At 36.9% G+C, this 16,616-nt stretch overlaps 1 protein-coding gene across 4 annotated transcripts in view; it reads left to right on the top strand.

Annotated features, from left to right (window-relative positions):
- Positions 1-16,616, top strand: part of DMD (dystrophin) — a 1,279,927-nt gene that overhangs the window by 998,353 nt on the left and 264,958 nt on the right. For all 4 annotated transcript variants that reach the window (XM_063126497.1, XM_063126496.1, XM_063126495.1 and 1 more), the window contains exon 55: positions 1,100-1,289. In XM_063126497.1, the coding sequence (XP_062982567.1) occupies positions 1,100-1,289 (190 nt within the window). The remainder of the gene's footprint in view (positions 1-1,099; positions 1,290-16,616) is intronic.

Here is a 16,616-nt window from a genome sequence, read left to right as displayed (position 1 = left end):
TGTACATTTTGTAATGTACTCAGAGCATAGTGGAAGACATTAAAGTGTATTTCTGAGGTGGATAGCTCTCTGCATCTGTTCCACACACTTCATGTTAACAGGATGAGGACAAGTGGAAATGTTTTTTTATCCATTTTCAAAGCAGTAACTATATTGCATCGGACTCTGTGTTCAGCAAAAATTCAGCCTATGATGAATAAACCACTCATTTCTTGAGCCTTGCTGCTTCAGCTCTGCAGGAGTTGTTTATAGCTTAATATGCTCTGCTGATGATGAAGCCACAGCCAGTTTGCATGATTATTGACCTTCACACTAATGTGCAGTGTATCAGGGGGTTTGCTTTACACACCTAGCTTCTTTTGAATGTGGAGCTTCTCTGTGAATAACAAAAACATATATAGCAGGCATACATTTAAGCTACATCTAGTAAAGTTATTTACTATAAAATTTTCATGGAAAGAACTCTCAGAGCTTGAGCAAAGTCCGAAGAACACACACAAAGAAGGTTAACTCAGAAATGTTATTTGAAAACTGAGGTAGATCTTTTAATTTTGTCTTTAATTCATAGGACCAAAATAAAGGACTTTTTGAAATGCCATTGATATCAGTTTGAAGGATTCTTACTAGATATTAAAGTCTTGATTAATTTCAATTGAAATTAATGTAGTTTTGGATTGTGCCTGTAATTTACATAAGACCAGCTAAGCAACAGCAAAGATAGGTATGATCAAGTGAGATATATGGCCTGTAGCCTTTCAGCTTAGGTATACTTGCAGTAACAGTAAATTGTACTCACTGATCAGTGATCAAAAATTTATTATGTGGCTTCTGGAAATAAGCTTATATACAGTTTCAGAACCGTGATTAAGGAGCATGTTTCCAAATTCTAAAATTAAAACTGCTACATAGCCCATGCTTATATCTATAGAACAGCAATTTCATTGTCTTGTCACCAGCCTTTTCCCTCCCTTTCTCTATAAAAGGTAGAAATCAGCATTACCCAGTGGACAGAATAGCAGACAGCACAAATACTTGTATTTATTTCCCTCAATTTACTTTATTATATTCAAATTCTCTTTCTGTATTTGTGCTTTCACAGAGTTGGTGAGCGAGAAGCCGCGTTAGAAGCAGCCCTAAGGCTGCTGCAACAATTCTATCTGGATCTGGAAAAGTTCCTTGCTTGGCTTACAGAAGCAGAGACCACTGCCAATGTCCTGCAGGATGCCACACACAAAGAAAGAATCCTAGAGGATGCCCAAGGGGTTCGTGAGCTCATGAAGCAGTGGCAGGTAAGCCAAGTGATTTAAATTGTGTAGAATGAACCCTTTCAGGTTATGGAAAGGGGATTGAATCACTTTTGACATTGAAAGGGATTTTAAATTGTGTATATGTGTGTCTGCTAGTGATCTTTAAAACTATACTTTATTATTAATAAAAAGGGAATATCAAAATACACCTTTTGTTTTTATCTCATTTAAGGAAACTTTTTTATGTTAACCGAATAAGCTGTTAATAGTTCAAGCATAATTTGGTGGGGAGAGAATCAAATAATATTTGTTAACTGATACTTATGCCACAGATATAACTGAAACAAATTCTTAACAGACCTTTAGCACATATGAGCATATTATTTAGTTGTGTTTTTAGACCAATTAATCAATACAACATTCAGATGTCAGAATTAAGTGGCACTGTGATATAGCTTATATTTCTGTTGCGTTACTGTTATGCTTCATAATGTCCTTGGTTGTGATCATAATATTTGTGTGGGAGGTATATGTTTGCTTTGCCAAGCCAGGATGTGCTTACAGAGCAAAACACCATACAATAAAATGTTTTTACGATGTTATTAGAAGCTTGTTGGCAATACATACATTAACTCCTAAACTGAAGAACTCCAAAGTGTAAAGATCATACGAGTTAAATTGTTTTTGAATTAATTATAGTTACTTGATTGCTAGATTTGTTAATTAACACTCAACTTGACAGAGAATTGGCTTGTTCCTCCACCATTCTATCGTAAAACTATGTAATTTTTGTCTTATTTCTAATGTTATTAGTAAGCACAAATGTGCTGCATGACACAAAATTGGGTGGGATAGCTAATACTCTGGAAGACAGAAACAAACTTCAAAGTGATCTTGATAGGCTGGAGTGCTGGGCTGAAAACAACAGGATGAAATTTAATAGGGATAAATGCCAAGTTCTACATTTAGGAAATAGAAACCAAAGGCACAGTTACAAGATGGGGGATACTTGTGCGATATGGCTGCAAGAAAGGCAAATGCTATTTTGGGCTGCATTAATAGAAGTATAGCTTCCAAATCACGTGAGGTACTGGTTCCTCTCTATTCGGCCCTGGTTAGGCCTCAACTAGAGTATTGCGTCCAGTTCTGGGCTCCACAATTCAAGAAGGACGCAGACAAGCTGGAGCGTGTTCAGAGGAGGGCAACCAGGATGATCATTGGTCTGGAAACAAAGCCCTATGAAGAGAGACTGAAAGAACTGGGCATGTTCAGCCTGGAGAAGAGAAGATTGAGGGGAGACATGATAGCACTCTTCAAATACTTGAAAGGTTGTCACACAGAGGAGGGCCAAGATCTCTTCTCGATCTTCCCAGAGTGCAGGACACGGAATAATGGACTCAAGTTAAAGGAAGCCAGATTCCAGCTGGACATCAGGAACAACTTCCTGACTGTTAGAGCAGTACGACAATGGAATCAGTTACCTAGGGAGGTTGTGGGCTCTCCCACACTAGAGGCTTTCAAGAGGCAGCTGGACAAGCATCTGTCGGGGATACTTTAGGGTGGATTCCTGCATTGAGCAGGGGGTTGGACTCGATGGCCTTGTAGGCCCCTTCCAACTCTGCTATTCTATGATTCTATGATTCTAGATACTCAGAGAGTTGATTATTTATCAGCCAAGAAAATAGGCTGAAGACATGCATGCAGCAATAAATGACTGAATAAATGCTTTTCTAGTACACCAAATGATACTGACATTTCTCAAGAGTCCAGATAGATTCCTTAAAATATATTGTGATTTTGTAGTTCAGAAATAAGAGGAAGCATTTTAGGAGAGAAACATATGGCGGTATTTGATTTTAACTACGTTTAAGATGTTTCTAATGAAATCATTTCACTATTCTACAGATGTGATATGCATTTCCTCTTGTAACATCCAAAGGTAAAATGTATACAAAACTCACATGGAGGCTTGTACCCATATCTCGAATTTCCCCTTTGGATGTTTATAATAGAGTGCAAATGCATATCTGTAGGTCATTCAGCCATCACAGCTTTCAGTAATGTTTCAAGCCACCCTAAGAAGAGGGCAGAATTGACTTAATGTTACCCTGTTCCTACTAGTTTTGCCAGTGGGGCCATATCAAGAACTAATGTTAAGACACAGATGCACAACCTCAGCTTACTTTCTATCATTAAACATCTGCACCAGAACTTGTTAATGGCCCCTGTGGCTAGGGGCCACAGTCTTAGGTATACATAGATATAGGTATTTACAGTCTATACACAAATGTTTCTGTAGGAAACCTGCTAATCAGTATATCCTTAGTTTTTCAAATGCTCATTTACTGTGAACAGTGGAGAGACAGAGTGGGAAGAATAATATAATTGTACTTTTGTTGCCTGCTGATGTAATTGTATTGTCTTTGCATTATAAATATAGTGTTTATGAGCATGTGTATGGATGAATCATTTGTCTGAGTTGACAATAACATAAAAGCTGAAGCGTTTCACATCTTTACAATGCTTTCTGGAGGTTTTTTGCCCCACAAAACAGTAACTCAAAGGAGTTGTGTAATTATGTGTTACGTTTTATTGTCTAATTTAAATACATGATGGTCTCCCCATGAGGCCTGAATTGATACATGCCCATATTAAGGAAATGAAAGTAATGAACTTTACTTCTGATTTAATACTTGTGGTGATGTGAAATCTCAGCTGTGTTAATTACCCTTGTGGGTTTGTAGCAGTAATTATACATGACATTGCTTTCTAGATCTGTAATATTAGATGTAATTCTGAAATTGGCATAGATTTATCCTGTTATGTTATCAGTGTAATCATTATATATTAAACCTGTAGATCAATTTAATTAGATGTTGACATCTCTCTAAAATGCAAGAAAGAAAGCATGCATGTGATCGCTATCATTATTAGAGATGACAAACTGAAAATAGTTCAAATTCTGAAGCCCTGAGTGAGATTATGTTTAGAAACATACATTTTTGTCCCAAAGGGGAGAGAGTATTTTCACTGGATACATTTATTCTGTAACGAAATATCATAAGGTTAATATGTGGCAGTATTCATTTGACCCATCTAATTCTACTGTGTGGTCCGTTTTGGAAACTAACATAAAAGCAAGCATATAGATTTGTGACTTGTGCTTTATGTTCAAGGACATATAAATAAAATAATTTGTAAGAGCTACCTTTCTCTTACCCTCTTCTTGGAAAGTAATTTACAGCTGCCTACCATACAGCTGCCTTTCCCATTACAAAGGGAAAATATGTGTTCTTAAAAGAGCCAGGCTATAGGCATGTTCAGTTCTACATAAGAACCTAAGAAGAGCCATGCTGGATCAAAACTAAGGTCCACCTAGTCCAGCATTCTGTTCACACAGTGGCCAACCAGGTGTCCACTAGGAATCCACAAGCAGGACATGAGTGCCTCTGTACTCTCTTTCCCATGTTCCCCAACAACTGGTGTACATAAGCCTACTGCCTCTGAGATCATTCATGTCTCCCCTTAGTCTACTTTTTTCCAAGCTAAACAATCCCAGCTGCTGTGTAACCTTCCTTCATAGGGGAGATGCTCCAGTCCATTGATCATTTTAGTTGCACCTTTTCTGCACATTTTCCAGCTGTACAATACCATATTTTTTTAGGTATGGTGACTAGAACTATAAAAATATTCTGAGTATGATCGCACAATAGATTTGTATAAAGGCTGTATGATATTGGTAGTTTTATTTTCAATTCCTTTCCTAATTAGGCCTAACATGGAGTTTGCCTTTTTTACAGTAGCTGCACACTGGGTTGACATTTTCATCAAGTTATCCATCACAACCCCAAGAATTCTTTGTTGGTCGGTTACCGCTAGCTCAGATCCCATCAGAATATACTTGAAATTGGGAGTTTTGGCCCCTATGTGTATCAGTTTTCACTTGCTTTCATTGAACTGCATTTGTCATCTAAATGCCCATTCTCCCAGTTTGGAGAGATCCTTTTGGAGCTCTTCAAAATCTCTTTTTGTTTTAACCACCCTAAATAATTTGGTGTCATCGGTAAACTTGGCCACTTCACTGCTCACTCCTAATTCCAGATCATTTAAGAACAAGTTGAAAAGGATTGTTCCCAATATAATCCCTGTGGGACCCCACTATTTATTACCCTCTAGGAGAATTTACCATTTATTTCTAGAGTATCATCAGATGAACATTTTATCGCATGCTCTTTACTGCCCACTCACAGTTTTTTGCTAGTCCTTTCAATGACGCCATGTAGCTCTCATGCATCTCTCTCCCCCCCCCACTTTCTGGCCTTCTTTCTGTCACAAAATAAGACCCCGGTATGTCTGATTAATTTTTAGAAGTGAAACTTGCTGCGATCTCCTGCTGTGTGCAGGAAAAGCGGTGCAATAAAAACGCCCACTGAATGGGCCATGTGCTCATTGTTTACTTCCTCTTTCTTCTCTGCAAAGAAAGAGGAAGTATTTAGTGACTGAAGCAGGGGGAGAGAAGCAATGGTTATATGGCATCAAATGCCTGGAAACAAAGGCAAGTCTTAACCTGGCACCAAAAAGATGACAATGCTGGTGCCAGGTGGGCTGTGGGGGGGGGGGAGCATTCTTCTCACAGCAGCACCATCAAAAAGGCCCTCTCCCTTGTTGCCATCTTCTGAAACTTCTTCATAGGGAGGATCTTTGAGGAGGGCCTGAGATGTTGGCTGTAGGGTACGAGTAGGTTCATACTGGGAGAGGCACTCTGTCAGTTATTGCAATCCTGAGCTATATAAGGCTTTATAAGTTAAAACCAGCTCTTTGAATTGGTCTTGGAAACATAGATAGCCAGTATAAGCAGGCTGGAATTGGTGTTATATGCTCAGACCTTCTGACCCAAACTCAAAAGTTGATGGGAAATCACAGCTGACAGGGGTTTCATTAAATTTAGAGATCTCCCTAAGTTTCCAGCTTTCTGCAGTGAAGCTTGAGGGAATCTGCTTAGAAACAGTCCTCAGCTTACCAATGGGAATTATAGTTTTTTTTTATTCCTGCAGTTCAATGAGACAAAGGAACAAAGAATTACACTTCCTGACAATGTCAGCAGTGCAGAAATATTTTACGACCAGCCTTCAGATTTAGCCTTTGCTGCTGTTTCCTTCCCCACTTATGTTTGTGGAAGTGTGGGGAGGAGAGGGGAAATTGATAGATAAAAGGGGAGGTACAAAGACAAGGGATTGAACTCTGTGTCAAATATCTTGGAGTCTTTATTCTAAATAGGAATTTAATTTGAATCTTCTGTTTCTTTAGAAATGTGGGATTTTTTGTTCCTCTGTGCCTTGCATTCTGAGGCACAGAATAAAAATAAAAATAAACAATATTTTTAATTCTGTCATAGGATTAGGAGTTGGCTAAATGTAATTCACATCCCTAAAAAAGAGCAAAAAAGTAGTAAGAACCTTTTTTAGTTGCCCAGAACCAATGGATAATGTCTCATACTTCTACACAAACCTATAATTTGAGCAATTATTTAATTTTTAAAAGGGGTGAAACCCATACATGCTTATATTTTCCTTTATTAACAGAGTCAGTTTCTCTGTCAATTTAAGTTGAAATATAAGCAGTTTAAGAACGGTTTTTAAAATGTTCCCATTTTTCTTGCTCTCCCAAGAGTACCGTGTAGTCATTATAATTCCAGAAATTGTTGCTATGCTTTGCGACTATTGTACTGCTGAAGGGTTTTCCTTATGTTAAGGAAAGGTTTGTTCTCAGAATAGTATCTTCATGCATAAAACAGGAGCCCATTTATATCCAGAATTTGCTGGGTTGCAGCCTTGAAATCAGAGCAGCCCTTCACCCAATATTATAAGGCTATTTCGGGAGACTGTTTTAATGCAGTTTCACATCTGAGGCTTTTTATGCACTATAGTTAAGAAAATGAGTCTTTCCCAGTTATAAGATCCACGTTTTGCTGAATGACAGGATGTGTACAGCTTAGATAATGCTTCACATTAGTTACCTTGGGCCTGCTAATTTGGAAGCTTAGATAGCTAGATGCTATGTTATATTTACCCTGTGTTTAAAGATATTTTCTTAAGTAAACAGACAGGAAGACCTTACATGCTAACCCTCAACTAGAAAGAAAGGATTTCAGTGGGTGGCAGCAAAATGCTATGCATAGCTACTTGGAAGGTTCCCACTGGGTTCAGTAACAAATACTCCAAAGTAAATATGGATACACATCCTTACATAGGTCATTCCTTGCCTGCCTTCTCTGTTCCTCCTTTCAACATCTTGAGGCTTCTTCTCACTCAGCTGCCAATTTACCTCCCTGCTCAGTACCCTCCTCTCTTTTCCTGCCTATAGCAAACAGCTTGTCTTGTTCTTAGACTCAACAGGAATATTGAAAGTCCATAATCTTGAACATTTAGACCTTTGCTAGACCTACCTCTTAATCCGTGCAGCAGGAGGGGCAAGCCCGCGGTGCAGCTACCACGAGCTGCCACTCTAATCTAGACATCAGATGCGACGAGCTAAAGGAAAGACATACATGGACATAGCTAGAGATAATTTATATGAAACAGTCTGAACATTCAAACAACACAATCCTACAGACATCTACTAAGAAGTAAATTCCATGGGTTCAATGGGGCATATTTCAAAATAAGTGTGTATAGGATTGTAGTGTAAAACCCAACACAGTCCTACTTAGAGTAGGCCCATTGAAATGAATGGGACAAGTTAGTAATGACAAACTTAAGGCCCATTCATTTCAGTGAGTCTACTCCAAGTAAGACTTATGTTGGATTTCAGCCTATTTATTTATTTATTACATTTCTATACCGCCCAATAGCCAGAGCTCTCTGGGCGGTTCACAAAAAAATAAAGGCTAATCATTAATTATTCTAACATCAGTAATTGCAAAAATATATTATATTTGATATACAGAGGAAAGGATTTGCTTTTTATTTATTTGTTCATTTTTTTTGCAGCACGAAGCATCTTACTCCCTTCTTCCATTTATATTATTTTTAATGATTGCTTCCATTCTGTAGGCTTCTCCATCTTTTTTCTTATTTCCAATGACATTTGAAATAACATTCAACTGCCCTCTTTTGTCTAATTCATTGATCCCATTAATCTCTAACCATTCAGAAAAAAAGCCATTAAAAACAACAAAATGGTTGTACCTGTGAACACACAAGAGGTGCTTCCAAATTATACTTTTATCATGAAGTCATCCTGCCTCATTCACAGGGCTCTTCCAAATGGAAGATTCCAGTGCCACCAATTATTGTTATTCCAATGTAAACTACAAACAAAATCCCCTGGAACTTTCCATACTGTCGGGAAATTTCTGCTACAGTACATCCCACTATGTTTTGTCCACACAAGTGGATGTAGTCAATGCTCTCCCCTCATTGTTTGTGTGTGTGTTTGTTTGTTCCATTGGAATTGCACTATTCTGAAAGATCAAAGGTCTATTGCTTCAACTGCATGTAGTAGAGGTCTGTGTTTTAATCCAGTGTACATATGCATTCCCCCTCTCCCTGGGTCTCTTGACTGTGATTTGATTGTTTATTTCCTAATTTATTTTGCTGCTCCATAAAATCAAATAGTGTATCCTTTCTCCTATCAATTACTTGCTGATCTTACTTGCACTAGAATGATTGAGATTTGACAGTATATCAACCTCAGAAACCTGATCTCTTTAACTGTGGAGTCATAATTTAATGTTCAGAATATACTGGTCAAAATGCTTGAAGGTGTAAATGCCACTGGAGGTATATGCAACCTGGAAGTAAGAAAGAAACAAGATGTACAGATACATTTGGGGTGGTCATGAATCAAAGCACCAAAATCACGATATTTCATCTTGCTTTAAAACACAGAATCATCCAAATGTCAATTTGACATGTAAAATGTAAAACCTTAATAATCAGATTTCTTCAGTATAAACCATTTAGAAGTGGAACATCCTTTTCCTTCTTTCTAGGTTGTTCATTCCTCCCTATGATCCTACTAATAAATAAATGCTTCATCCTAATCTCAGATCCTAATCTTATATATTAACATATTTTAGCAAATAAGATATAGCAGAAGGCATGAGACAGATACATTTAAAAAGACACAGCTAGGTCTGAAATCTTTATGTGGAAAATCATCCTGGCTTGGTCCCCTACACCCCAGCATCATATAATAAGCTAACAGATACTGTTTCTTAAATTAGAGTTATTCTATAATCCTAAATATAATTATTTAAACATACATTCCAGTGACACGACTGGGATTTACTTCAAAGAGAAAGTGTTTTAGAATCAAGCTGTTAATTCTGTGTAATTTTTGCTATTCTAATTACACTATTTTTAAAAATGCAGCAGGGATATGGATCATAAACCAAATATAATATGATCAACCAGTTTTCAATTTAAAAACTTGTATTGTTTACTTTATTGGTTTCACACTTTGCCCCTGCATTTTCAGTCTTGGCAGGATCTACACTACTGCTTTAAAGCACTTTATAACAGTTTTGACAACCGTTGGGGCCCAGGACACACTCCATATACAATTGTCAAAACTGCTCTAAAGCACTTTAAAGTGCATTAAAGCAGTAGTGTAGATCCAGCTCTTGTCACCTTCACTGTAAATATAGAATGATGAAAAACAATTAAATAAAAGGTGAATTGGCTGAAACGGAAACATAGTTTTGAATTTGAATTTTGGTCAATAAGCATAGAAAACTTTGAGGAAATGTTTCTTTATTAAGACTGGTTTCTTTCTGATGATTTTCTCTATTTTCATTACAGCTTATAAAATTTAAATTAATTTCACATGAAAGGATAAAAAAGTTGCTTTTGAAATATTAAATTATGGAAAAAATTCAATAAATAATAGAAATAAATGCCTCTGGTAGCAACTTGTGTTTGTTCAATTATTGCTGTTTCCAAGATGAATAATTGTGCCTAACTTGAAGGCAATATTATTGCATTTATATTACAGAAAACAGATGAGATTCAACTTCAAAATACAGCATAGAAATGGAAGTGCAAGTCAAATCCTTTGAAAATTAAATCTCTGTTTGTGCTATTGGGGGGATACATATGAATAGCACTTCATATGTAAAGCCAGTCACATGTCAGGCTCTATGTTATTTAAGTTGAAAGCAAAATCTGGCTAATTAGTTTATACAGAACAGATGACTGATAGTGGTACCTGTGAAGTGCTACATAGAAAGACATGCACTGCTAGTTTAACTTGAGGACACTACTACTGATACTATACTGGGTAATTATAATCTCACTGATGTGTTTTTAATTGAAGATGTAGCCTGTGATGGAAAGGTGAGAAATCTTTTTGCAAATAACCAAAGAGATGTCAATAGAATTCCTAAGCCCTTAGTTCACTTAAAATACCTCCATTTATTTTGATGAACTCTGTGAAAAATATTGTGAAAGTGCAAAATATGAAGTTTACCTAATCTGCATGTTTATGAGCTATACTAAAATCAAAGGGACGATATGCTATAGCCTAGTTACTATGATTCTTAGGACTGTGCATTCTAGGTCGTTACAGGGTCTCAGGGTCTTACCTTGAATTCCACTGTATCAGCCCAGCTGTATAAAATATATATTTCAGGGGATTTCCCAGGCTTGTTGTTGTAACTCTAGTTTGGGGGAACTGCAGCAGCAAATATGAAAATAAAATATCTCTAGCCTGGTTCAGACAACATGCTAAACCATGCTGCTTAACCACAAAATGGCATTCCCTTAACCATTTTGTGGTTAAGCAGCATGGTTTAGTGTGTTGTCTGAACCAGGCTACTGTTTCTCTCTCTCTCTCTTGTTACCGCCATCATAAGTCAACCTAATGGCATAGTGGTGAACTAAGCAAATATGAACTGGATGTCGATAGTCCCCTACTAGTAATTCACATCGGTATCAACAGAGGACAATGTTCATAATTTTGCTTGAAAGAAAGGACTATAGTCTATGGGTCTGTTTTTTTGCAAGTAAACAACACCCACACAATCCTTTCAGACTAACCTTGGATACACTGGGCAGAATCCAACAGGGTGCTTGTGTTCACACACCCTGATTCCCTTGCACAAATGGTGGGTCCTGCCAATTCCATTGCACAAGCAGGAACCACACTGCTCACTCAAGGCAGAAGCATTTATTTCTGGAAGGAAGCAGGTCGGCGGAGCTCCCTTCCGTGGAACTCATTCTTCCAGGAATGAGTGTTTCCACTTGTTTCAGGTTGCCCCGGAAGTGCTAAATCATTGTTGCACAATTGGTGGGGGCTGCTTGCTCAGTGGGATTGGCAAGAGTGTAAGAGCATTGTGTTGAGGCTTTTGTCCTGTTTGAACTGCCCTATGAGTTGGAAAAAAAGAGCCCTGCCTCAATAAGGATTCTGAAAATAAATGAATGAAAACCTATAGAAAATGTTATCAGTTATTTCCCATGACTACTTGCAACAGATATCTTACTTTTAGTGATACACTTCCTGCTCAAAACCCATTTAACTCTAGTGAGAGTACTAGTGACAAAATGAAAGAAATAGAGAAGACATGTACTGTGTGTGTGTATATATATATATGTATGTATGTATGCTGAATTGAGTTTGCATTTTATTGTTGAGTGGCAGAATATAAATGCCCAGATTAAATAAGATTTAAATATATCCCAACTTTATTGAAGTGGAAGACCTGCTAATTATGGCTTAATACTTGAAATGCTATTTTGTTGCTAGTTATACTCCCACTACATTAAACCTATGATCTGTAGAGGAAGTCCACAAGATAAAGCTAATCTAACATGAAGCCTCATTATCTCCACATTTCTCTGTGGCAAGGTCAACATCACAGTTGGCTCATTGTACAGTTAAGAATCTCCCAACATGGATGCAGCTGCCATATAGTGAACTTATCAAAAGCCAATACACTGCACTTGGTTGTGTGGAACACTCTACTTAGCTTTCTGAAATCCAGTAGCGGAACAAGATCTGAAATTTAGGCATTTCTGTAACATTTGTTTTATTTAAATATTTACAAGTGGAGCATAAATAGAAGCAATCAACAGTTATTATTACAAGAAAGCCCTCCCACTCCACATCACATCCCCCAAAGCAGCACACAGTTCTATCTCTCCCCACCCTCACCCCATCTCTTCCAAATTGAAAACTCCTGTTCTAGACTATTAACAAAAAAGAATATTTAGCCTGGATTTGTAATACAATATTTAGAGGGTCAATTCCAATAAGCATGTGTGTTTTTTTCCTTAGATGAATAATCACCAAAGAATATATATGAAAAAAAAATATTAAGTTGGAAAATCAACATAGATTTTGCATTGTCCCAAAGTAAATCACTACAGGGGATTGTTCTATTTGTTTCATTCTTGTTAGAGAAGATTTTTTTAAGAATAGGATTTGTTACTTAGCAGTTCACTATGGAGTGAGTTAAATTGTATAGCCTGTGCTAAATTCCTTTGCTAATTTGACATAGATTTTTTTTTATGTGAAAATCCAAAATCACACTATTGCTTCACTGCTTTATTACTTTTAAAGAAAACAAAATATTCTAATACCCTGAAGTGAATCTATTAAAGACAGTTGTGTCCTTTGAAATTAATTATATTCTAACTGACGCAGAATGCAGTATGTGAAAAGCCAATGCCTATTTAAAAGCATCAAGTTGCAAAATGGCATAATTATTCTAAGTGTTCTAGCCATTCCATTTTATAATCTTCTCTCTGTTTGGGGTTTGGGGAGAGGTGGGATGGACACACTTGGGCTACCTTAAAACCTTAGTATCCATTGATGTCTTTGGTCAGTTCTTACTTAAAGGGACATTTTAAAATAGCTTCTCACTGTGAACAAGAAAATGATTGATCTAGGCAATTAAATGGTTCTGTCTACCCTTTTTATATCTCTGTGTCTTCCTCCATCCTTCTTGTTCAACCACTCCATTCTACTTTTCCTCCTACTTGTTTTTCATTTTGTTGTAGACACCATTCCCTCCCACCCAGTTTTCAGGATCCCCCCCCCATACTATGCCACTCAGATATCGTTGGGGTCTTTTTTAGATGTTCCCTCCTTTGACATTTTTCTTAAGATTTTGGTACCCTTGCAAACTGTGTGGTTATCCCCAGTTTGCTGATTCTTCTTGTACTTCCCTCTTGTGTATAGGTAGTGCAATTTTGGCTATAGTTGCACAGTACAGATAAACTTGAATCACTATTAGAAGGAATTATGCTAATGTTATTAGGAGAATTAACAGAAGTGACAAAATTAGGTTAAATGAAATAAATTTACTATATCTCTCTAGGGTTTGACATTGCCTTTGCCTTATTAATATTTGAGACAATGTTTAACATTATGGGCAGCAAATGCTTGCAACTGAAATAAGAATGTTAACAGCTTTCTGATGTGTTTTACAATTTTTCTCTTTTTAAAATCTGAGATAAAACGAGTTAGGCCTCAGCTAGACGAGAGGGTCGGAGGGAGGCGATCTCGCGATTTTATGATCGTGAGATCGTCGTGCTGGTTTACACGCGGCGTGCGACATCGCCGCCACCATTTTTTTCTTTTAAAGGAGATGGAGCTCACAAGCGCTCGTGCGCAAATCATAAGTTGTTTTATTTAAAAAAAAAAAAAAAAAACCTGGCTCCCCACCCCCGATGGTTTCCTGCTCCTCACAGTTACTCACGAGGAGCCGGACAAACCATGATGGTGGGCCACATTAACAATAATAATGCAGGGTCAGTATGATGTAGTGGCTTGAGTGTTGGACTGGGAGTTGGAAGATCCAGGTTCTAGCTCCCACTCAGCCATGGGAGCTCATTGGACTTATTAGCCCAACCTACTTCACAGGGTTGTTGTTGTGAGTTGTGAGGATTAAATGGAGAGGAGGAGGATTATGGACACTACCTTGGGCTCTTTGAAGGAAAAAGGATGGGATAAATGTAATAAATAAATAAACTACATTAAAAATACCATTAAAACCCATAATGATAACAGTATAAAAACAGCACCAAACCCAACAGACCAAAGGCCTGCTTGTATAAAAGCATATTTTTCTGCTGGTGGCAGAACAGCAGAGCGGGAGCCAACCTAGCTTGCCCTGGCAGGGAGTTCCACAGCCTAGAATGTTTGCCTTGCAAACATCTTCTGAGAACTATGGTATGCATATTTGCAATAAAATACTACATTTCCTTCCTAGTCAGATACTAATAAATACTAGAACATAATGGAATTATATAAGATGACCACTCGAAGAACTACAGTTATAGGTAAGCAACCTGTTTTTACATACATATTAATAGTGAATGAATTGTTCCTGATTTATATTAGTGCAATGAATACCAAAGAAATTAATAATGACTTGTCAGTCCATAAAATATAACCCTTATGGCCACCTATCAAAAACCCACTAGTGCTTAGGAATAACTGGGGTTAATTAGTGAAAAATCATATGTTATTCATACTGAAGCACTTATTATTCCTATTTAATATAGATATAATGTTAAAGCAGGGAATATCCATAGAATTGCTCACAACAGTAAGCAATTTAACATCTTTTAAAAATGAAATTATGATTGATTGATTTTTTGCATTCTGAAGACATTAATTGAACAGATTAAAATGTATAGGATTATCTCCAGTGTAATGCTAATGGAAAATTACAGGAGTTGGCATTGTTCCACTACGGTTTTGCACAACTGCTAGCAAAAGAACTAGTGCAAGCATCACCTAGGCTAATGAAGTAGTAACATCTTGTGTAACACCTTGCACAAGCAGAATCAAAGTATTGGACTGCCTCTTGCAAAAAGATGAGAATGAGGTTTCTGCAAACCTTAAAAACTTTGTACTAGCAGAATGACACCATTGGCTACTACCCACAAATATAAAGGCACTTCAGTGCTGAAAAAATGGTTGCAAAATGTTGTTTTGCTTGCTTTACTTCCTCTTGAAATGTCATCTGCATTTTCATCATTGGTGATTTGGTCCCTTTGGAAAGTTAAAGTAGAGCCTCTGAAATCTTCAAGAGCAATATTGACTGAATTTATTCTGGAGAGTACACATGAAAGTGAGCTAAACTACTGATAATACTGAGTTATATCAGCCTTCCCTTAGCCTGGTGCCCCCCCAGAAGTTGAGGACTTTGATTCCCATCATCCCCAAGCAACATAGCAGTGGCCAGGAATCCTGGGAGTTGTAATCCAAACAGCATCTATCTGGAAAAGTGAATTGAAGTCATGGAATAATTAAACTCTTTATACACTGTTTCCATAAAATAATTGAATATCTAAGTATTTGGTGAGAGAAATAGAAATGTTCTTTCAATAAGGAGTCAAATACCTTTCTATAGCAAAAAATATTGTGACAAAAAGAAACTCTGCTACATGCTTTTATTTTCAGTTTTCAATTTTAAGTATGTATTTTTCTTAAATGCATGCATTGCACAGGTCAGAGATTTTTAAACTATTGCTTTGACAGGAGGAATTATTTAGCAAAGCAATATCACTGGCAAGTTGGGGCTGTGAAGTGGTAATGTATGATTTCACTTCAAATGGGTTCTTTCACAGTGGGTCTATTTTTAATGTAATATGGATAAAAGTATGCCAGAAAGTAACAGTGGTTATTCTTTCAAACCATTGTTTCCTTGAAACACATGTACAGTTCTGATATGCAGTGGAAGATGGTTCTAAATTAATAGGCAATGTATCCTACAATGAGTGAAGGTTCTTGAAGAAAAAAAATGGCTTCTCACTTTAGGTTATAGGACACAATATAAATTGGAATTGTGCCACAGGCTAGTACTTTTCAGGGAACTGTTTTTATCTAAGCACAAGCTGATTTTGAATTGTATGTTTAGAGTTTCTAGAAGAAAATGTTGAATAGATATGCATTTCCTTTGTAAAATTATAGCTGAAGAGTTGTGAGTTTTGAAAGAAGAAAGAGTACTTTAAAAGAAAGATAGATAATACATTTAAGCTGAAATGCTATACTCACTTTCCTCAAAGCAAGTCCAATTGAACTCAGTGGGGCTCTCTTCGGAGTCCACCTAGACGGAGTTGCACTGTTACCTTTTTCGTTGTTCAAGGAAAGAGCTTTGGCAAATTTATATAGTTCCTAGCAGCTTAACTGTAAATCGTATTTGAAAATGATAGAACACATGTCTTATACATTGTATTTAATGTAATGAAACATTCTGCCTGTTTGGGTCTTTATGTTTTTATAATCCATTATAAATGTATATAATGTATTACTTATGTATTTTTATAATGTATTACTTTTAACATCTTTTGACCTTAATTTTGGCATACCCCCCCCCAAAAAAAAGTAATGAAACACACAATGTGAAAATTGGAG

The sequence above is a fragment of the Elgaria multicarinata genome, chromosome 5, assembly GCF_023053635.1.
Source record: "Elgaria multicarinata webbii isolate HBS135686 ecotype San Diego chromosome 5, rElgMul1.1.pri, whole genome shotgun sequence".
Classification (NCBI taxonomy): domain Eukaryota; kingdom Metazoa; phylum Chordata; class Lepidosauria; order Squamata; family Anguidae; genus Elgaria; species Elgaria multicarinata.
Note: the sequence above shows the minus strand (reverse complement) of the source record. Positions and strands in the feature narration are given on the sequence as shown.